The sequence below is a fragment of the Dendropsophus ebraccatus genome, chromosome 5, assembly GCF_027789765.1.
Source record: "Dendropsophus ebraccatus isolate aDenEbr1 chromosome 5, aDenEbr1.pat, whole genome shotgun sequence".
In the NCBI taxonomy this organism is placed as follows: Eukaryota; Metazoa; Chordata; class Amphibia; order Anura; family Hylidae; genus Dendropsophus; species Dendropsophus ebraccatus.
In genome coordinates this window covers 81260145-81284100 of record NC_091458.1, presented here as the reverse complement: position 1 = coordinate 81284100, position 23956 = coordinate 81260145, and the positions used below count along the sequence as shown (strand labels likewise).

The following is a 23956-nucleotide window of genomic DNA, read 5'->3' as shown; positions in this document are numbered from 1 at the left end:
TAAACCCAATTACAAAGTTTCTTAAAATCGCCTGGACTATTGATTTCTGCAAAAAAAAAAATTTAACGACTGACACTTTTCATAATTTATTATTACAGAACAACATAACATTGCTTCCTAAAGGAAAGATTATTTTGCCATAATAATAATAATAATAATAATAATAATAATAATAATATTTATTTGTATAGCGCCAACAGATTCCGCAGCGCTTATTTAAATATATATAAATACGTTACAGGTTATATATTAAATTATACAAGGAATAAATTACAACAACAAATTAGAGACCTGCTCTCAAGAGCTTACAGGCTAGGATGACTGGGAGTAACACGAGAGGCAACAACTATAAATACTATAAATACCCTAAAGTTGTTTCTCCACTCATCCAAATTATCCAAATTATCTGGCCAAGTTGAGCAGGCCTACATACTAGCTTGAAATGTATTGCCTAAATAAATATCCACCTGAAATTCTAATATTCCCAGACTTTTTTTTTGCCTTTTTTAGCCTCATTTCCAGCAATATTTTTAGTCAGGTTTTTTTTTTTAAATTGCAAAATTACATTGAACAATTGACAATGTTTTTGGTGTCAGCATCAAACCAACAGTGACCGATTTCTTGTTAATCGTTTAATTGGTGCCTGCATTTACACAAAACGAATATTGTATAAATTCAAATGATATAACGATAATTTACACAATAAATCTTTCTGTGTAATAAGGCCCTAAATCACTGTCAACTAGGAGAGCTCACAGCTATGCTGGATGACTGAGAGCATCTGTCGAAAACAAAATGCTCACATATCATGGTAGCTTTATATTGGAATAAGTTATCTGCTTCTGTGAGATCCAAGATTCATTTGCAGTTCCTCACTGGGATCAAGTGAAATTTCCAGAATCTTTAAACTACTGCATAAGAGATTAACCCCTTAATGACGCATGACGGCTATGCCCGTCAAGCGGCCGTTAGGGGATCAGAGAGGGAGGGGAGATGCAACCTCGGAGGGGAGATCCATTGTAATGAGCCGGCCGGGGCTCAGCATCGGAACGACGCTGATCCCGGCTCGGCAATCCATTCAGATGGTCTGCAGCAGACCATTATAATAGAGCACCGATCTGATGGATCGGTGCTCTGTTACATACACAGCATTGATCTCAAATGGGAGATCAGTGCTGTTTATATAGAAGTCCCCCAGGGGGCTTCTAATTACTGTAATTGAAAACATAATAAAAGTGTTTTATTAATAAAAAGCCCCCTCCCCTTATAAAAGTCCAAATCACCCCCCTTTTCCCATTTTATAAATAAAAATAAACAAACATGTTTGGTATCGCCACGTGCGTAATCGCCTGAAATATTAATTTATTTAATTCATTATCCCTGACTGTAAACGGCGTAAGAGCAAAAAAAAAAAAAAAAAAAATCCGAAGTGCAAAATTGCGCATTTTTGGTCGCATCAAATCCAGAAAAATTGTAATAAAAAGCGATCAAAAAGTTGCATATGCGCAATCAAGGTACCGATAGAAAGATCATATCATGGCGCAAAAAATGACACCTCATTTAGCCCCATAGACCAAAGGATAAAATCGCTAGAAGCATGGGAACAGAGCGATTTTAGGGAACGTTTATTTTCTGTAAAAGGTTTTATTTTTTTCCAAGCCATCAATTAACCCCTAACGACCGCGGGCGTATATTTACACCCTGCGGTCGGTAAGGGAGTTGCGCACCGACCCCGTTCTGAACCGCCGCAGTCCCGGGTGCCGCATGTAGCCGGGGACCATGACTATTAGCGGGCACGGTCCGACCGCCGTGCCCGCTAATCAGATGCAGTTGTCAAAGTTGACAGCTGCACCAAATTACCTTCCGGAGAAGTTCCCTGGTGTCTAGTGGGGTGGATCAATCCACACATCCTTTACTGTCCGGGGTCTGCGCCGTAATGGCGCTGATCCCGGCTCGGCATTCGGCTGCTTCCGGCTGCAGCAGCTGGAAGCAATCGAGTGCCTATCTCATCCATCTATGCTGTATATCTATACAGCATAGATCATAATGAGAGATCAGTGTACTTATACTAGAAGTCCCCCATAGAAGTCCCCTAAGGACTCATATGGGTCTGTAGGTGTATAAATGCAACTGCTATGGCCTTATATACACAAGGAGGGAAAAAACGAAAACGCAAAAACAAAAATTAGCCCTTTACGGGTTAAAGAAACTACCAAATGCAAAGAAAGGCAAAACATGGGCTTTGTTTAGTTTGTTTTCCCCATTTCTATCTGATATTATAGTAATATTGACAGTAAGAATGGCAGTCAGTGGTGCTATACTTGCCCCCAATGTAAGCCAAAGGAGTCCATCCAATCTGTCGATTAATGCCTGGAAAACATGGATACAGTCCACGGAAAACAAGGACTGCCATCCTAGACTTTTCCAAGCTGCAGACTAAAGCAATCAATGGCCGAAGGTTCAGGTGAATTTACTGTAAGTTTGCTCATCTCTAGCCAAGATGATAGGGTGAATAAAGACTTACAAGAAAATGAACTACATATTAAAATGCACGTCACTTACTTCTAACAATGTGTCTTCACTAGTTTCCCCATGGTTTACTGGAAAAGGTTTCCTTCCATCTGTGACATGAAGGAAAGAAAAACAAAAACATTAACAACCATGAAGCCATTTTACAGCTTGCTTTTGTAGATTTTATCCACAGAAAGGGATGGCATATTGGTTGTTGTCGATATTGGAGACCCTACCCTTTAACAAAGGAAATCTTCAATTTCTTTCCCACATGGTACCACTCCCAGCCACCTGGAGTTGGTATCACCCCCATGGAGCTGGGCTGCAGTTTATAGTACAGTGGGTGGTTTGAAGCTCTACTTTTCAGGAAAACTAAAGGGACATTGGTTTTCAAGATCAGCAGATGTTTCAGAGGTCACATCCCACTAGTCCCCCCCCCCCCCCCACTGATAAGAATGTTACACTATATCATTATAGGATGAAATGTCATGCTCTTTTGATGTAGAAATATGTTTATTAAAGCTCCATTACGTCAAAATGGGCATGTTTATGGTGCAGCTATGAATGTTTATTCCCATGGGGACATCCACAACAGAAACCCTTAGCGTGTTTCATAACATTGACATACAATAATACAGGGATGTACATAAATAATTACCAAGTTCATAGAGATGGCCTTGTATATGGACAAATGCAACGAAGTGTAAGTCTACTTTATCATCTATACTGGGCGCCTGTGAGAGAATAAAGAACAGAAACAATTAACATAGAAGGCGTACAGCTTATTGTTCACATGTGTATTAGAGGGTACGTCACACTTCTTATGATACGCTTCAGCCGCAAACACCATAGGTCAATAAGGGTAGGAAGCAGGAATGCTATGACTTGTGGCTATGGGGTGATTCTGCTTTCTGATGTGCATCTCATCTCTGGAATAATGTTCATGTAGCTCTTTAAACATCAATGAAAACATACAGCTATATCATTCCCAGATCATTGTTAGGTATTGATGTCCTGCTGAACCCTATGATGCTGGTCCCAGTAGGGTTAAAATGTTTACCCAAAACTGACATTTATGACTCATTATTTTCAAATGGACAGCCCAGTAGTTTCTCCACATTCAATGTGCCTCTGTTTTCAATGGATAGGAGACTGTGTGAGATTGTTTCTCTCTACTGAAATGAATGGGAGTTAAAAAGACATCTGAATGACAGAACCCAAAGATTCCTCCAAAAGCATAGTATATCTTAAAGACATGAAAGTCCTCAATTCTGGGAAAATCTGTGGTTACAGATCCTTTGAAATGATGCACTTAATTTATACATTATGTATACTATCCACACAAGTGTAACCAGTAGATAATATAGGATGACCAAATATGACCCTATTTTGTAAGGCATCATAACAAACACCTGTCATAGATGTAAAGGGACAGTCCCAGATTTCTGACAATGTCCAGAATGTCACATATCTGCATCGATAGAAAACATCTTCAGACATCTGACTGTAGGGACTGACACAGAAAGACAGGACAGCAGGGCAGGACAATGAAGTTAAAGTTGTATTATTGAGAACTTTTAAAAGTTCGCAGTAAGCAGTTAGTAGTAAGTACTTTGGATGCTATGTGAGTATTTTATAGCCATTGCCATTAGGCTGGTAGAATTCTATTGGCAATGGTATAAGCTATATGAGATTATTATAGTGATGAAAATACTATTGACATCCAGTACTGTATGGGCGCTGCAGGGTGTATCACTTATATATAACAAAGCTAAACAACTGTGCACTTCTAGAGTTGCTTGATCCAGATAGGAAGACAACTTGGTCAAGTAAGTAAAGAATAAGATTACAGATTTCCTGGTTGCTTCAGTAACCAAATGACTAAAGTCCATTCACAGTGATCTTTCTGACTACATGACAAGCTGCTGTAACACTGACATCTGCAGGCTAATAAAAGAACACAGTAAAGTGTTAATTGTAAGATTAACTCATGTTTAATAGCTAAAAAAAACGCTGAACATTCTTTATCATAAAAATAAGTTAAAAGGGTTTTTCTGCCTACTAAATATTTGCAAGTCTTAGGACTTGGGAAAGAAATTACATTTGTATTCTCCCCTTTTTCCCCAGTCACTCCCGGATGTGCTTCTAGGGTCTCTGGTGAAAGTGCTCTGTTGATGTTACTGTACGGGACACTACAGACAATCTCAGCCTTAGCGGTCACATGGAAGAAGTCAGTGATGCTAGTGTTTGGCTGCAGTGGTCCCGTGCACAGTGTATGGAATGTCATTTCAATGGTTTTGATCAGTCAGGGTCTCAGTGCCAAGACCCCCATGATCACTAGATATAGCAGGAAGAAGTATGTAGCTGTGTGCTTCACTTACCAGCTAAACACTCAATCTGACTCACTGCAGAAGACTGACCCCATAGGCTTACAATGGAGCCTGTACAAGTAAACACCTTAAAAATTCCTTCTCATATGCCTCACGTTATTCCTAACCCCAAGTGAGATTCAAGGTTTCAAATGAACCAATGCATCTTATCCCGCACAAAGAAGAGATTTTTCTGTCACACAATGACACCATTGTGATGTTGCATGCATGTTGTACATCACATAGGAGATGGAACCACTAAAATGAGCCAGATAAATGATGCACAAAAACAAGAAGTAAAGCCAAAATCACACAGCTAAAAACATACTGTATGTTTCTGCTTCATATGGTTAATTGATAGGTTTGTTTCCAGGCATACAAGGGAATATATTTGTACACAGAGCACATACTGTAGGAGTAGAATGGATTGTTATTGTCAGTACAGCAGGAATTTCAGGTCAGTGACATACAGTAAAGTACAGTATACGTCCACCACCTCTAAGGATTCTATGATGCCTTTCCAAGGTCGGTCATTTATTTAAGATACGTCAACTATTTTAACTTTTGGGAGAAGTTGGATATTAGGAAACTCAATGGAAGAGATGTATCGTATTAATACCAGCATGGGTGAAGTTCCAGTAATTCTTCCCAATGCAGAGTATGCAAATTGCAAAATAGGCTTGCCAGACGTATCATGGTGTATGACACAAAGAATCATACCACTGCATTGTTAAGCTAAATAAAATGTTTAAGGGTAGCTTCACACACACCGTTTTTCAGCAGATTTTATGCTGCAGATCCGAAGCAGATGTGATCTAAATAACTGAACAAAGCATCAAATCTACTGCGGATCCTGTATGTGTGAATGCACTATAAAATACATATAAAAATGCACACACATCCTTCTTTGAAAAAAATCTAATAAATCATGTGCTTTTTTTTTTTTTTTTTTTAAACCCACGTAGTAAAACCCTGTAAAAAAAAACAAACAAAACAAACAAAGAAAATACAATTGCACAGTGAGTTTTTCCTTTGTTTATCCTACAAAAAAATAAATAAATACAAATGCTCATATGGCTGCCAATGTAAAAGTGAAATGTTATAAGCTTTAAGCACTGGCAGGTACACAGTCCTCTTCTAAAGTGAGCAGTGTATGGAATTGTTGAAAGCACTTTGGTCTGCATTTAGTTTATTACAATGCAGTCTATGGTGCTTCTGCCAGTTCCATACACTGCATGAGCTAGTCACAGTGGCCACAATGGGAGCAACCCCAGTCATTACCACCAATTACAAAACAAATATCACAGAAGGGGGTACAATTAAAACATACCTTTTAATCAATAAATACATTAAAAAAAAAAAAAAAAAACACCCCATCTCCCCACATAACAGAATAATGGTCGCTCTGGACCCCAAAACCCCAATACTGCTTTTAATTGTAGGGAGCAGACATTTAATCCAGCACGTGGCAGTGCAACCTTGCAAAAATTAAATAACCACTGTTCTCACCAGCTCAACATCCTTCCATCAGAGATATTTTTAATGCTGCGTGTCAGCTTAAAAGCCAGCCTTGTTCGAGGACAGTAAATAGGAATAAGGAAAAAAACACCCTTCTTAAGCCCTATAGTGATGGTAGGCCAGCTCTCCCTACTCTCACAGGGTTTAAGCGGGGCACTCGTCCTAACAAGGACGACCCCTACCCTGATCTACCCCCTGGAATATGCCCGATAATAATAAATATGTAAGGCCCATAAAAATAGAATAAATAGAACACAGGTCGTTGTTAACATGCAAGTGTGCCGTACGTTCCGTTTATTGCAGGGAGTTGGGTTCTCATTCTCTGGATCAAAGGGGGTCCTGGTGTTCTTCTAATGTTCCTCCAATCCTTACATAAACCGATCAGCTGGAAGTTTTCATGATCAGATGTTAACAGATGTTATTGATTGAATAAGCTGCCATAGTCTGCAGACAGCAAAGGTGGTATTATACAATGTCTGATGGATGAAGTGGCTATCAAGTCTGGCTAATAAGAAATGTGCTCTGTATGACATTCACATGCCTTGATGTTTTCTCAACCCCGGTCAATGTAACTTGGGGCAGAAGGGGTTTGGACTTACTACACTGAGGCCTGAGTTATTAGCTTTGACTGTAGGTACACTTTATATGCAGATCCATATGAAGGAGACAAGAACATTTCTGAAAGACATCATTAGCAAACATAACAATTACATACACTCTTCCAGACAAAACAATGGAATATCAAGCATGCTGTGACTTGTGAGCCGTGTGAACTATGTGAAATGAGAAGGAGTTTTCTTTTTCTCTTGTCAATAAAGTACATTTCTCATTCATTTTTTAGGCTACTCCTAACTACAACTACTAATCCTGTATATTGCAAGCAATCCCAACAAAACTTCACATCCTGTACGACAAAAAGCTCAATTACCTTGACTAAAAGAAATAAATACAAACACACAAATGATACTCTCATAAGCATTCATTTTCCCTAAAATAGGTTTTAAAGGGGTTGTCCGGCGAAAAAAAATTATTCACAGAATAACACACATTACAAAGTTATACAACTTTGTAATGTATGTTATGTCTGTGAATGGCCCCCTTCCCCGTGTTTCCCCCCACCCACGCTAGACCCGGAAGTGTGGTGCATTATACTCACCGCATGTCGTGTCGTCCACGGTCTCCGATCGTCAGCAGTGACGTCTTCTTCGGGAGCTTGGCGGATCTTCCCGAGTGCCGGCCACCCTCTGCAGCGTCATCCGAAGCTCAGCCGCGATTGGCTGAGCATAACTGTGCTCAGCCAATCGCGGCTGAGCGGCTGATGACGCGGCCACGTCATCAGCTGCTCAGCCGCGATTGGCTGAGCACAGTTATGCTCAGCCAATTGCGGCTGAGCTTCGGATGACGCTGCAGAGGGCGGCCGGCACTCGGGAAGATCCGCCAAGCTCCCGAAGAAGACGTCACTGCTGACGATCGGAGACCGTGGTCGGCACGCGACAGGTAATGTATAGCGCACCACACTTCCGGGTACACGGGTGGGGGTGGTGGGACACGGGGAAGGGGGCCATTCACAGACATAACATACATTACAAAGTTGTATAACTTTGTAATGTGTGTTATTCTGTGAATAATTTTTTTTCGCCGGACAACCCCTTTAAGCATTCTAACCACCTTGCACGGGCCCAGCGATATAACCAGGTGAGCAGCGTCTATCAGTGCATTAGTCCTTACAGGCAGGATGCACTACTTGTACTATGTCCCTTCAAGTAATAAATCAGAGAGCAAAAGGACAGCCAAGCAGTGACAGGAGCGCAGCAGCTGGTATCTCACTATCCTCACTCTTCCTGACACATACCAGCTGGACCCTCACTACAGCAGAAGAAAGCTGGATTCCTTCAGTTTATCTACTTGGCCTAAGGAATTGTTCACAGACACTGATCTATTCAGGGAGCTTTCTGTGGTTACTGCCTTTTGAAAGCTAGATGCATTCTGAAAGATTCAGCAAAATACCAGAATAAGCATGGATGCTGCCAGGATTACACTACAGCCAACTGGCATCCAGGCCCCGAACCAGCTTCCAAACCCAAGACCCACAAGTAAACATTTCGGCATTTCTAAGATCTTCTGTATGCCTGCGACACCTCATTATATGCCGTGTTGCAAGAAGCTGACTGCACATATTTTAGGTTAATTGCAAAGCACGTCTGTCTTTGATACACATGCCGTATACACATGTACACCTAACAACCATCAAAGACATGCTCTATTTGAAGCATTTTGCTGCTTCAGTGTTCTGACAATCAGTCTCCCCGAGTGTGAGAGCAGGCCAACTATAAAAGGGCTCCTAAACCTTTTACTGGAAGCTCTGTTTAACTCCTGTTTCCTTTATACATAGCCCTCCTTAGAGAATCTTTCCTGTTTGTGTGTGTGTGTGTATATATTATATATATTTTTTAAATCCCTTGGGTCAACCCTTTGTGTCAAATTCCAAGGCCACTGCTGTGAGAAGGGTCTAACGCGCAGCAAGAAGCAAAATCCTTCCTTAGCTTCTGCAGTGTCAGGGCACATTATCCTGCTGAAAAAAACATCACTGCCATGAATGGGTGTACCTCGCCAGCAGCAATATTCAAATAGTATATGTCAAAGTAACATTTACATTAATAACAGAAGAAGATTTACATTAATAACAGAAGATTTCTGAGCAGAACATTGCCCCAAGCGTCACACTACCTTCACTCCTTCCCTTCTTCCATAGTGCAACCTTGTGCCATCTCCTAAAAGCTCTAAACAACCACATTGCCCCTTAGTGGAATCAGCAGCAAAAAGAATACTCTGCAGTCCACTACCAATGGAACACAGGGCCCAGCGCTCAGCTACCAGACGAACACAGGGCCCAGCGCTCAGGTTCCAAGAGAGCACAGGTCCCAGGGCTCAGCTACCAAGAGAACACAGGGCTCAGCTACCAAGAGAACACAGGGCTCAGCTTCCAAGAGAACACAGGGCTCAGCTACCAAGAGAACACAGGGCTCAGCTTCCAAGAGAACACAGGGCCCAGCTACCAAGAGAACACAGGGCCCAGCTACCAAGAGAACACAGGGCTCAGCTTCCAAGAGAACATAGGGCCCAGCGCTCAGCTTCCAAGAGAACACAAGGCCCAGGGCTCAGCTTCCAAGAGAACACAGGGCCCAGGGCCCAGCTACCAAGAGAACACAGGGCCCAGCTACCAAGAGAACACAGGGCACAGCTACCAAAAGAACACAGGGCCCAGCTACCAAGAGAACACAGGGCTCAGCTTCCAAGAGAACATAGGGCCCAGCGCTCAGCTTCCAAGAGAACACAAGGCCCAGGGCTCAGCTTCCAAGAGAACACAGGGCCCAGGGCTCAGCTTCCAAGAGAACACAGGGCCCAGGGCTCAGCTTCCAAGAGAACACAGGGCCCAGGGCTCAGCTTCCAAGAGAACACAGGGCCCAGGGCTCAGCTTCTAAGAGAAGACAAGGTCCAGCGCTCAGCTACCAAGAGAACACAGGGCCCAGGGCTCAGCTACCAAGAGAACACAGGGCCCAACAGTGTAATGCTCATTCTCTCAAAACAATTGCAAAAGACTGACAGCTCATAATGTAAACTGTTGCTTATTCTAAGCCAAATGGCTATCCACAATGGAAGCATCATTATGAGAGAGGCTTCTTTATTAGGTCATGAATAGGTTAAGGCATCATCCCCACTGTGGTAGTTCGGCCATAGATCTATGTCCCATAGTATGTAAGGGTAAATATTCACAGTGCCGTGCCTTTTTTCTGTCACACCTGTATTAAAGTGATGCATCAGTATTGAGAAGATCACAAACAAACAAGTTTGTTATTTAGAAACCCCAGACGGCTGTATAGCAATGTAGTGTGAGTAAAGTATTTGCTGCTCTCTATATCCTGCCTCCTAACCTGAGATATAATAGTGTTTCCAAGAAAAGCAACTCCTACACATGTCCTGTTCTGCAGCAGTGTATATTCATAGCTGTGCTATTTAGGATATTCCACTCCCCAAGTTCACTGGCTTGAACCCCCCCCCAGCCTCCATGACATAAGACACTGCAGGTGTCAATGCTTGAGGCCTCAAGGTGGTACCTTGTTTTAATAAGAGGCATGCATCATTTAACCTGTACACTAGAGAAATCAAAGCTTATTTTTTTAAAGTTGACTATTATGTGACTGCAACAGGAGCAAAAAAGCTTCTACACATGTGAGAAGCGTGAAAAAAATATGTGGATAATGCATCCACATGAATGGTAGGAGTTCTGGCATGGGAAACCCATGTCACGCAGGTATGTTTGCGCCATGAAGTTAACCCATACATTACTGCAGTCTGTCTGCAGATAGCAGGAACAGAAGGGAGAGGTCTGCAACTGAGCGCCTTATTTACATGCAGCAGTTTTACTAAATTTTATCCACACATTGCAGCCCTGAAACATATAGGCTTTCTTTCAAAAACAGTGTTACACCTGGCCTTGGTTTGTATGGGGTATTAAAACTTCGCTCTTTTCTTTTAAATAAATTTCAAAAATTTAAACTTCAATCAATTTGCCCTTCGTCAGTGTGGAGCAGGATTCTGGCTAGTTGTGGCAATGACAAATCAACCAACAAAACACAGTAATCACTGAACTCAAGGAGATCAGTGAAAAAAAAAAAAAAAAAAAAAAAAAAAAAATCGCAACCAAGGCTTCACGGACTCTTGTTTTGCATATTTAAATTTTTAGGGGCATCAGTGGAGACTCTTGATTGAGTACTTCATTGGAATTTTTTAACTGATCTCCTTGAGTTCAGTGATTACCGTGTTTTATTTCTGAAAGAGGTCATGTTTTTACAATTCCTGGATAACCCCTATTTCTTAAATAGATCTTGTAAAGCTGATGCAATAAAAAATAAAAAAAAACACACACACAACATGAGGTCATAAGCTACGTTCACATCAGTGTTTGGGCTAAATCCGATGGATCACACAGTACATAAATGGAGATTGTTGCAAACTTGAAATTTGCAGTCAGAAGTGCTTGGACCCTGCACAGTAAATAAACACTGCAAACAGTCCTGCTTTGTGAAATACTACTGTCGGTTCGGAATTCCCAGTGGGCTATATATTAAAGGGGTAGTGCGGCGCTAAGAAAATGATTCACAAAATAACACACATTACAAAGTTATACAACTTTGTAATGTATGTTATGTATGTGAATGGCCCCCTTCCCAGTGTTCCCCGGGGACACGGGGAAGGGGGCCATTCACATACATAACATACATTACAAAGTTGTATAACTTTGTAATGTGTGTTATTTTGTGAATAACTTGTAAATATTTTGTGAATAACTTTAAAGGGGATGTGTGCCCAAAAAATGACCTACTGTTTAGAGTCTAACCTGTTGATAGCGCTCTCGTGGGCACGGGGCACTAAGGATAAGGGTATGTCTCTTACCTTTATCCTCAGTACCATTCCCATGCTGTTAGTTAATCCCGGTAAGGAGCACTGAGGGGGGTGGCTACCACCCCTCCGCGTCAATACGGCGCCCTCCACTGATAATTATTAGAAGAGGCAGGCTCCCTCCCCAATGATTACCAATCGAGGGGGGGGCACTCAGATCGGTGCTCGGAGAGGCGGTAGCCATGCCCCCAGTGCTCATTTTGGCACAACTAACAGCACGGGAATGCAGCTGAGGAGACATACCTTTATCCTCAGCACCCCATGCCCACTAGGGAGCCATCAGCAGGTTAGGTTCATCTAACCTGCTGATAGTTCCCCTTTAAATAGTGTTTTTATGTTAAATATATTTTTTAAAGAATTTGTGATTTTTTTCCAATTTTTAATTTTACTTTTCTATATATTATATGATAATTTATTTTCTATATATTTATTTTCTATACATTATAAAATAATGCTAAAATCTTGCAGTTTTCATTCTCGCCACTGGGGCTAAAATTAAAGTGTACCTGTCGTTATAACTTTCAAAATCTAATTCAACAGTAGATGTGATATAAAGCAAGTTTGCAATTTACATAATGGAAAAACACAGCACTTCCTGTTTTTTGACTCTTTCCTGGTTTTTTTTTTTAGAAAAAAAAAAAAAAAAGTCAGAAAACAGGAAGTCCCGTGTATCCGAGGCCATCTTAGCGCTCACAGAGAAGGCAGTCATGTGACTGATGGACACATTGAGCCATGACTCTCTGTATTGGCTGGAATTCCAGTGTTTAGTCTGTTTTTTACAACCAGCACAAGTCAGAAAATCTGCCTTCAGGAGACTGGACCTGGATTTCTGGTAAGTTCAGCTTTGTTTTACAGCATGATGACAAAAATATAATTAAATGTATATTGCAAACTTGCTTTATATCAAATCTACTGTTGATTTAGATTTTGAAAGTTATAAGGACAGGTACACTTTAAGCTGAGACTTTTGCCTGTGGTGATAAAAGAAAGCTGCTGTAAAGTGATCTGTATGACATGTGACACCAGTAGATAGAAGAGACAGCAGAAGCTTCCTGTAGAATGACACCTTCAAAAGGTCCCAGAGCACGCTCAGTAAGGTTTCACATTCATCTCAAGGGGGAGACTGTCTATTGTTGTTTATGTTCATGAGCCTTGCTGTAAAGCTTGTCACTAAATGCTATTAAACACCACTCAGAAAAGATGGCATCCCCCATAACAATGTAAAAAAAAGTTAAATAAAAATAAGATGTAGATGACCAGCATAGATTGTGGGATTTTAAGAATTCCTTATCCTATGGAAGAACTCCAACATTTACATCCTTGCCCACTGTGCCCTTGTCAGCAATAATGAGGGAAACTGTGTGGATTTTGAATGGCTAATCCTCTTGACCTATGAACACAAACATCTGTGGCTCAACTTCCTTTAAAAAAAACAATGTGCGCCATGAAATCTTATGCCATGCCTTAGCTGGAAAAGTCCCATGTAGACATGTTTACTTTGTTACAAATCTCCGGCTCTTTGCCACTGTGGGTCACTTATTTTTAATTCCTTTAATAACTTGACATTTCTTGGGAAACCTCCCTCACTTCCTATGAAAGCATCTTTTGTGCAAAGCCAAAATACAGAACACTTCAGAGAATAATAAGACCATTGGAGGCTTCAGGCAAATGGATATCAGCCGAGTGCTATACAAGGTCTAAATTCATGTCTAAACTGGAATCTCCAGCAGTCTAGTCGCTGGTCAGCACAATCTATAAAGAAACCCTGCTGTTTTCAGTAGCATTGGTATAAAAAGCAATTCCCTAAACTAGAACTTCATTAGAATATGTATCTGATACTGGAGATGGGAAAGATGCTGTGTCTGAGGAGCATGGAGCTAATGTGAAAAAAATATGCTTCATGCATTGTTCTGCAGGTCACTGTGGTGGGATGAAGACATGAGCGAATCTCAAGCACGCTCTGCATTTGATAATCGGTGGATGAAGAAGTTAGATGCAGCCCGAAGGCAGTCTAGAAAATATGGATAAAGCTTTGGGCTGTATCCATGTTTTCCAGAACTTACTAGGAGGGCTGCATACAACTTCTTTGGCCATCGTTAATCAAATGCAGCATGTTCGGATTCAGACGAACTCGGGCGTGCTCGGGATTCACTCATGTGTTTCTTGTACCCTTTTAGACCCGTAAAACACAAACATATATTGAAAGTGTAACTTACAGTGACACAGCACTGCAACACACTTTATATATCAGATAATTACTTTAAAGCTATATTCCTACACAGTATATTTGCTAAATCTTATGGCCAGTATGTGCACACACTGTTGAAATTGAGTGGATGGCCGCCATCTAATGGCAAATATTTGCTGTTATTTTAAAACAATGGTCGTTGGTTTGAAATGAAGACTGTTATTTGCCATTAAATGACGGCCATCCACTAAATTTCAACAGTCTGAACATAGCCTTTCTGTGTTTTCAATCTCATTCCTAGTTTTGGTTGAAAAATACTGACCAAAATAGTGAGCAAAAATACAGTGTGGGAACATAGCCTAAAGACGTATTTAAAACTTTTTTTTCATTATATATATATTATTAGAGAACATGTAACCCCTCCCCCCATGTTTCAAGTGACTAGCAGCAATAAGGGCTCTGTGCTGCCACCAGTGGCTGTGTCAGGAACTGCAGGGCCTCAGAAGCCCTGACCCAGCACACTTAGATACCACTAGTGCTGCTGCATGCAGTGTTAGTGGTACTAAGCCTTTTCTAATGTCTATTCTAATGCATTAGAAATATTAGAATTAGAGTCTATAGGTCTCAAATGATAAATTTTAAGAAATGCTTGTAAATTTAGAATATGTTTTATTTAACAAAATGCATCACTATAGACCTAGTTTTCTTTGTGATGCCACCCCTTTAGGCCAGAAGTAGTGCTCCTGAGATTAGCTTATGATGTGAATCATACGCATCATAAAAATACCATCCATATAAACTAGTTGCCCCCTTCAACTTTAACAGGTGGATGTGTTAACCAGCCCCATAGGCATTCATACAAATATAGAGTGCAGTCCGGATCTATGAACAGGTAAGAAGGAGCCAGTGTGAGGTTCCTTAGGCCAAGCAACCAGAGCATTCATAGACATCAATAGCGTGACACACAATTTGGACACCAGCACATTTGCTACAGTAGCTGGCACCCAGCCCAGACCTCTACTCGGTCTTTCACTGCTGAATCAAGGGAGAATTATTAATCCAATTACTGATGCATTTAAAAGCAAAATTCTGAAAAGGACAATGCCGTATACTGTATGTACATATTATAGCTAGATAATATTTGCTGCTATCCCTTAAAGGAGTCTCACAATTATATGTAAACAAAATCTAATATTACAGAGTTGCCAAACTCTTCCATATACAGCCCTAGGAATATAAACTATAATGTAGTGCATCTACATATTACATTTCCTAAATTCCCATCGTACAGACAGCAGGACTCCCTGCCCAGGCCATCAATGAGTGCCCCACCAGGTAATAGCTTGCCCACAGCTTAGGCATGTGAACTGCTGAGTAAAGTAGCCAGCAAACAGCATGAAGGAGACATGTGCCTTTACATCTATGACCTGACCCTGGAATAACACTTGCATTTTTCTTCCTATGCAACGCCTGCAGACTGCTTCCTGGCTGTGAGAAAGGAGTAAGTCTCAGGAGTTCCTGCAAATAGTTCTCAGACCAACAAAATGTTGCATAAGTCTTATGGGAAATCAGAGGAACAACATCTTCTGGAAACATCCGCACTGACTGCACTGAACGTAAGGCTCTTGGGTGCAGCCATGATTATTAGGGGCTTGTGTTCTAAAAACTCCCATAATAGACTATAGCAATCACTTCCTAGTCAGGCAGGAGTGATTCCAGTAAAGAGCTGAGCTGTGAGAAAGTCAGATTCCCTACTGCTGACCTCTTCTTTCAGTGGTGTAGTTGTAGGGATTACATTGGTCGCACGTGATCTGCAGAGCCTGGCACACAAGGGCCACACACTGGCCAGCCCCAGAATGTTGTGTGCTCACATTAGTTGTCCAGTGACAGCCCGCTGCCCATGCAACTGTGGTACTTTCTTAGCCAATACTAGGCTACTGTCTTATGCCCCTATACAGCATTCTGTATATATGAAGATGATCGTGTGTCTAGTACAATTGCCCAGCATGCACGTTTTTATACTGCAACTACAACAAACTTATAAAAGCCAGGAAGGCAAAGCAAAGGGGGAATTTACAAATCTCCTGTTTATAGCAAGAGCTTTTAGAATGGTCATATTCCAAAGGTAAACAATGTTTACAGCCTCAAGACCTTCTGATAAAAGAAATGGTTTGAGACCTAGTCTTATGTATAAAAACATGCTCATATAATATTAATCTATTTCCTATAGGTACTATAGCGCTGATGTAGATAGATATAGATATTTCGGCACGCAATGTAAATCAGCTGCTTCTTAGGCCAAAAGGATATTGTTATGCATTAAAGCGACACTGTATTCAGCTACCCACCTGCACTAACCGCAGGTATTGTCCGTCTGCTGAGCTGAAGTCCTTACCGATGTGGTCCAAAATGCACCCAGTGCCTTGGTTTGCCAGAGAAAAATATCTTTAAATGCACCCCTTCCCTAGGCATGCAATGACTCTTCTTTCCTCTTCTCCTCCAATGACTAGGAGAACTACTTGCCAGGGTGTAACAAATTTGGAGGGCGGAGGAGGAGGTGAAAGGCCCAGGTCCCAGATACCCTAGGCCACGCCTCATTGACTCAGCTGCTGCAGATTAACTCACTGCATAACTCACTGCTGCTCCTCCCCGGGTGCTGGGAAAAGCTAGATCCAGTCCTGGGAAACTAGAAGAAGTTTCCCAGGACTTGATCCAGATTTTTCCAGCACCTGGGAAGCAGCAGCACGGAGCAGCAGTGAGTTAAAAGGCAGCCGGCTGATAAGCGGATTGCAGAGATAATGAAGCTCTTTGCTTCATTACTGTAAATTCACTCATCTCTACAGTTCAGTTTTGGAACCCAATTCATAGAAAGGATGTTAAAGAGCTGAAAAAGGTACAAAGCCATCAGCTGAACTAATAAGGGGCATGGAGCATCTTAGTTATGAGGGTAGATTATGGGAGTCAAATTTATTTAGTCTTGAGAAAAGACATTTAGGGGGAAATATGATTAATTTATTTAAAATGGCCAGTACAGGAAAAGATGTTCCAGGTAAAACTCCCTCAAAAGACAAGGGGGCACTGGAAAAAAGGTACAGTCTCCAGAGGCGAGAAGCCTTCTTTACCGTAAGAACAGTGAATCTCTGGAACAGTCTACAGGATCTGGTCACCGCAAAAACAGTGGAGGGCTTCAAAACAGGCATAAGGCCCTATTACATGGAATGATTATCGGCAATCGTTCTGTGTAATAGAAGGCAACGACCAGCAGACATGAATGATGTCGGCTGATAATTGCAGTCGTTTGTCTTGAAAGACAAATGACTGTGACAGCAGCAATCTGCTGCCGTCGCTCAGTGGAATAGAAGCGGCGGCGGCAGACAGCCGCTATACTCTGTGGCTGCCCGGACGATCTAGCGATCACTCGGACAGACCCCCCCCCCCCCCCGCAGCTCCCCTTCACTTACCGGTTCACTGCCGCCGAGTGTAATAGTGGTGGCAGTGAGCGGGGAACGAGGAGAAAACGAGCACTGTCAGCGCTCGTTTGCTCCTCTAGTCACCCTGTGTAATAGGGGCTTTAGACAAGTTCTTAGACCAAAATATAACAATATTGCATACGTATAGAACCTACCCATCATCCCTCCCCCTTCCCTCCTTCCACTCCTAGGTTGAACTTGATGGACGTGTGTCTTTTTTCAACCATACTAACTATGTAACACTGCTAACCACTGAGCTATCATGTTACAAATATAATATTAACATATTCTACAGTATTTCCAGTTAGGGAAGTAACAAACAAGGAAAATGACAAGAAATGAAAATGAAAATAAACAAAAAGTAACAATAATTTCTCTTAACTCCTTAAGGACAGAGCCTGAAATGGCCTTAAAGGAGAAGTCCGGCCAAAATTAATTTTTGATATGTTGTTACTTATGAAAAGTTATACAAATTTCTAATGTACATTAATTATGGGAAATGCTCATATACTGCTATTTCCCTTAATTTAGTAGATCAGGAAGTGTTAGAATTCTCTCTGAAGAAGTGACGTCACGACGAAAGGTGTAATTCCTATGGAGTGTCCAGCAGGGGGCGCTCTCTATATAGAAGTCTATGGGACTTTATTGTTTCTATGGGTTTCTATGTAATGTAATGTAATGTTATGTACAGTGTGCTTTATTGAATGAATACATCTATGGAATACTTTGGGGAGCAAGTGTCCTTGCTCCCCAAAGTATTGCATAAATGTATTAATTCATTACATTCGGATATCACAGTAAGCCCACCGATCCGCCGCACGCCGATCCGCCGCATTCCCGCCGATCCGGACCATATACATTGAACTACAGCTCCCATTATCTGCTTATAGTATGAACAGGTGATGGGAGCTGTAGCTGGGTAATGGATATGACATGCCGCCGGGCGCAGGGGGGAGCCGCTCAGTACACAGGAGCGCTCCCCCCTCCTCTTCCTTCCGGGATAACTTCCGCCTATACCAATGCTGACTCCCCGCCTGGCCGCCGCTCTCCGCTCTCATATACCGGCTCCCGGCATCAGCGCGGACACCAGGATGCATCGGGAGCCGGTATGTATGGGGGGGAGAGCGGAGAGCGGCGGCCAGGCAGGGACTCAGCATTGGTATAGGCGGAAGTTATCCCGGAAGGAGGAGGAGGGGGGAGAGCTGCTGTGTACTGAGCGGCTCCCCCCTGCGTCATATCCATTACCCAGCTACAGCTCCCATCACCTGTTCATACTATAAGCAGATGATGGGAGCTGTAGTTCAATGTATATGGTCCGGATCCGCGGGAATGCGGCGGATCGGCGTGCGGCGGAAATGCGGCGGATCGGCGGGCTTACTGTGATATCCGAATCTATTGAATGAATACATTTATGCAATACTTTGGGGAGCAAGGACACTTGCTCCCCAAAGTATTCCATAGATGTATTCATTCAATAAAGCACACTGTACATAACATTACATTACATTACATAGAAACCCATAGAAACAATAAAGTCCCATAGACTTCTATATAGAGAGCGCCCCCTGCTGGACACTCCATAGGAATTACACCCTGGGTCGTGACGTCACTTCTTCAGAGAGAATTCTAACACTTCCTGATCTACTAAATTAAGGGAAATAGCAGTATATGTGCATTTCCCATAATTAATGTACATTAGAAATTTGTATAACTTTTCATAAGTAACAACATATCAAAAATTAATTTTGGACGGACTTCTCCTTTAATGACAGAGACAAATGTTTTGAATATGACCAGTGTCACTTTATTCATTAATAACTTCGGGATGCTTTTACCTATCCGGCTGATTCTGAGATTGTTTTCTCGTGACATATTGTACTTTACATTTCTGGTAAATTGGAGTCGATACTTATAACAAATCTTTATGAAAAAAACCCAAATAACGTGAAAAATTGTAAAAAAATGCATTTTTCCAACTTTGAAACTGTTTTGCTTATACAGAAAGTGGTTATACCACATAAATTATATATTAAATAGCATTAGCAACATGTCTACTTTATGTTGGCGGCATTTATTAAACGATCTTTCATTTTTTTTAGACAATAGGAAGCTTAAAACATAAGCAGCAAATTTCCAAATTTTCAGTAAAATTTCAAAATCAGATATTTTTAAGGACCTGTTCAGGTTTAAAGTGTATTTGAGGGGCCTGTATGTTAGAAAGCCCCACAAAGCATCCCATTTCAGAAACTGCACCCCCCACACTCTGCAAAAGCATATCTAGAAAGTGTTTTAACCCTTTAGGGGAGTCACAGAAATAAAAGCTAAGTGTGTAAGAAATTTGAAAATTTTAATTTTCCGTGCAGAGATTTTATTGTAATCCAATATTTTTCATATTTATAAACTTATTACCAGAGAAATGCACCCCAATATTGATCGCTCCGTTTCTGCAGTTTATAGAAATACCCCATATGTGGCCCTATTGTGCTATTTGACGCAACCACAAGCCTCAGATATAAGGGAGCGCCTAGTGAATTTCAATGGCTCCGTTATATTTGGTCATTTCTGACTGTACCACTTCAGGTTGGCAGAGGCTCTGGGGTGCCAAAACATTAAAAACACCCCTAAAGGGACACCATTTAGAAATCTACACCCCTCAAGGAATGTAACAAGGGGTGCGGTGAGCATTTGGACCCCACAGGTGCTTCACAGATTTTCCTAACAATATGGCGTGAAAAAAGAAAAATTTATTTTTTACACTAAAACGTTGTTCTAGCCTTCAATTTTTCATTTTCACAAAGGGATAAGAGGAAAAAAAAAAGACACAAAACATGTAGTGCAGTTTTTCCCGAGTACGGAAATACCCAATATGCGGACATAAAGTGCCAAGCGGGCGCAGCACAGGCCTCCAAAGGGAAGGAGCGCCAATTGGCTTTTGGAAGCTAGATTTCACTGGAATGGATTTCAAGGGCCATGTCGCATTTACAGAGCCCTCGTGCTGCCAAAACACTGGAAACCCCCCACAAGTGACCCCATTCTGGAAACAACACCCCTCAAGGAATCTAACAAGGGGGGCAGTGAGCATATGGACCCCACTGGTGACGGGCACAAATGTAGAAAAATGTGACGTGAAATTGAAAATTTTCATTTTTTCACTTTCACGGCACATATGTGCCCGTCATCCAGGGGTACATATCCTCACTGCACCCCTTGTTAGATTCCTTGAGGGGTGCAGTTTCCAGAATGGGGTCATTTGTGGGGGGTTTCCAGTGTTTTGGCAGCACGACGGCTCTGTAAATGCGACATGGCATTCATCATCTGTTCTAGCCAAAGCCAACCTCCAAAATCCAAATGGCGCTCCTTCCCTTCGGAGGCTTGCCCTGCACCCACATTGCGGTTTATGTCCACATGTGGGGTATTTACGGACTCAGGGGAAATTGCTGTACACATTTTGTGGCTTTTTTTCTCTTTTAACCCCTTGTGAAAATGAAAAATTCAAGGCTAGACCAACATTATAGTGTAAAAAATGTAATATTTCATTTTCAAGCCACATTGTTCCACATTTGTACCCGTCACCAGTGGGGTCCATATGCTCACTACACCCCTTGTTACATTCCCTGAGGGGTGTAGTTTCCATAATGGGGTCACTTGTGGGGGGTTTTCACTGGCTTGGCAGAACAGAGACTTTTTCAATGCAACATGGCCTTTGAAATCCATTCTACCGAAATCCAGCCCCAAAAAGCTAAATGGCGCTCCTTCCCTTTGAAGGCCCGTCTTGCGGCTGCATAGTGCCTTAAGTCCACATGTGGGGTATTTCCGTACACGGGGGAAATTTCTCTACGCGTTTTGTTTTGTTTCTTCTCTTTTAACCCCTTGTGAAAATGAAAAAAACCAGTCTAGGTCAATGATTTAGTGTAAAAATGAAAAAATTTTTACACTACATGTTGGTCTATACTTGATTTTTTCCCTTTTCACAAGGGTTTAAAAGAGAAAAAAAGCTCAAAGCGTGTAGAGCAGTTTGTTTCGAGTACGGAAACACCCAACATGTGGACATAAAGCGCATTGCGGCCGCAAGACGGGCCTCCAAAGGGAAGGAGCGCCATTTGGCTTTTGGAGGCTGGATTTGGCTGGAATGGATTTCAAGGGCCATGTTTTATTTACAAAGACCCTATGCTGCCAAGACAGTGGTAAACCCCCACAAGTGACCCCATTCTGCAAACTACACCCCTCAAGGAATCTAACAAGGGGTGCAAAGAGCATATGGACCCCACTGGTGACGGGCACAAATGTGGAACAATGTGACGTGAAAGTAAAAAATTTCATTTTTTCACTTTCACGGCTCAAATGTGCCCGTCATCAAGGGGTCAATATCCTCACTGCACCCCTTGTTAGATTCCTTGAGGGGTGTAGTTTCCAGAATGGGGTCAATTTTGGGGGTTTTCCACTATCTTGGCAACACAGGGCCTTTGTAAATGCGAGATGGCATTCACCATCCATTCTAGCCAAATGGCGCTCCTTCCCTTTGGAGGCTTACCCTGCACCCGCATGATGCTTTATGTCCACATGTGGGGTATTTCCATACTTGGGGTAAATTGCGCTACACATTTAGTGTTTATTTTATCTTTTAACCCTTTGTGAAAATGAAAAAATAAAGACTAGATCAATGATTTAGTGTAAAAATATATATTTTTTTTACACTAAATGTTGGTCCAGCCTTGATATTTTTCATTTCCAAAAGGGTTTAAAAGAGAAAATAAATGCAAAACGTGTAGGGTAATTTCCCCTGAGTACGAAAATACCCCACATGTGGACATAATGTGCCATATGGGCACAGGGCAAGCCACCAAAGGGACAGAGCGCCATTTAGAGGCTGGAATGGAGGACGGAGGCCATGTTGCATTTACAAAGCTCCTGTGCTGCCAAGACAGTAGAAACCCCCCACAAGTGACCCCATTCTGGAAACTACACCCCATAAGGAATCTAACAAGGGGTGCAGTGAGCATATGGACCCCACTGGTGACGGGCACATATGTAGAACATGTGCTGTGAAGATGAAAAATACTATTTTTTTCACTTTCACAGCACAAATGTGGCCATCACCAGGGGGCCATATCCCCTCTGCCCCCCTTGTTAGATTCCTTATGGGGTGTAGTTTCCAGAATGGGGTCACTTGTGGGGGGGTTTGTACTGTCCTGGCCGCACAGGGGCTTTCTAATTGCATCATGCAAAAGAACACTGCAGAGACACCATCACATGTCTCGACGTCAGTGAACTAGCCAGACCTTCCCTCCGGGAAGGAACAACCAAGCCAAAGCGTTCTCCAGTCAAGGAAACCACCTCAGCAAGGTATCCATCCACAGACAGCTGTTTCGGGGTTTTTGCCCCTCATCAGTGTGGAGTAGGTTTCTGGCTAGTGGGAGCAATGACTAGTAAGTGCATGCAAAAGGACGCTGGTTGACCTCAGGGAGATCAACCAAAACACCGCAGAGACACCATCACGTGTCTCAACGTCAGTGTATTCTAGAACATTGCCCCCTGGGAAATCAAATATGCAAAAGAACACTGCAGAGACACCATCACATGTCTCGACGTCAGTGAACTAGCCAGACCTTCCCTCCGGGAAGGAACAACCAAGCCAAAGCGTTCTCCAGTCAAGGAAACCACCTCAGCAAGGTATCCATCCACAGACAGCTGTTTCGGGGTTTTTGCCCCTCATCAGTGTGGAGTAGGTTTCTGGCTAGTGGGAGCAATGACTAGTAAGTGCATGCAAAAGGACGCTGGTTGACCTCAGGGAGATCAACCAAAACACCGCAGAGACACCATCACGTGTCTCAACGTCAGTGTATTCTAGAACATTGCCCCCTGGGAAATCAAATATGCAAAAGAACACTGCAGAGACACCATCACATGTCTCGACGTCAGTGAACTAGCCAGACCTTCCCTCCGGGAAGGAACAACCAAGCCAAAGCGTTCTCCAGTCAAGGAAACCACCTCAGCAAGGTATCCATCCACAGACAGCTGTTTCGGGGTTTTTGCCCCTCATCAGTGTGGAGTAGGTTTCTGGCTAGTGGGAGCAATGACTAGTAAGTGCATGCAAAAGGACGCTGGTTGACCTCAGGGAGATCAACCAAAACACCGCAGAGACACCATCACGTGTCTCAACGTCAGTGTATTCTAGAACATTGCCCCCTGGGAAATCAAATATGCAAAAGAACACTGCAGAGACACCATCACATGTCTCGACGTCAGTGAACTAGCCAGACCTTCCCTCCGGGAAGGAACAACCAAGCCAAAGCGTTCTCCAGTCAAGGAAACCACCTCAGCAAGGTATCCATCCACAGACAGCTGTTTCGGGGTTTTTGCCCCTCATCAGTGTGGAGTAGGTTTCTGGCTAGTGGGAGCAATGACTAGTAAGTGCATGCAAAAGGACGCTGGTTGACCTC

General features: G+C 42.3%; 1 protein-coding gene across 7 annotated transcripts in view; it reads right to left on the bottom strand.

Annotated features, from left to right (window-relative positions):
* The window catches only part of UCHL3 (ubiquitin C-terminal hydrolase L3), a 53076-nt gene that overhangs the window by 3314 nt on the left and 25806 nt on the right, over nucleotides 1-23956 (bottom strand). For all 7 annotated transcript variants that reach the window (XM_069970638.1, XM_069970637.1, XM_069970636.1 and 4 more), the window contains 2 exons: nucleotides 3170-3245; nucleotides 2563-2621 (listed from right to left, as the gene is read on the bottom strand). In XM_069970638.1, coding sequence (XP_069826739.1) covers nucleotides 2563-2621; nucleotides 3170-3245 — 135 coding nt within the window. The remainder of the gene's footprint in view (nucleotides 1-2562; nucleotides 2622-3169; nucleotides 3246-23956) is intronic.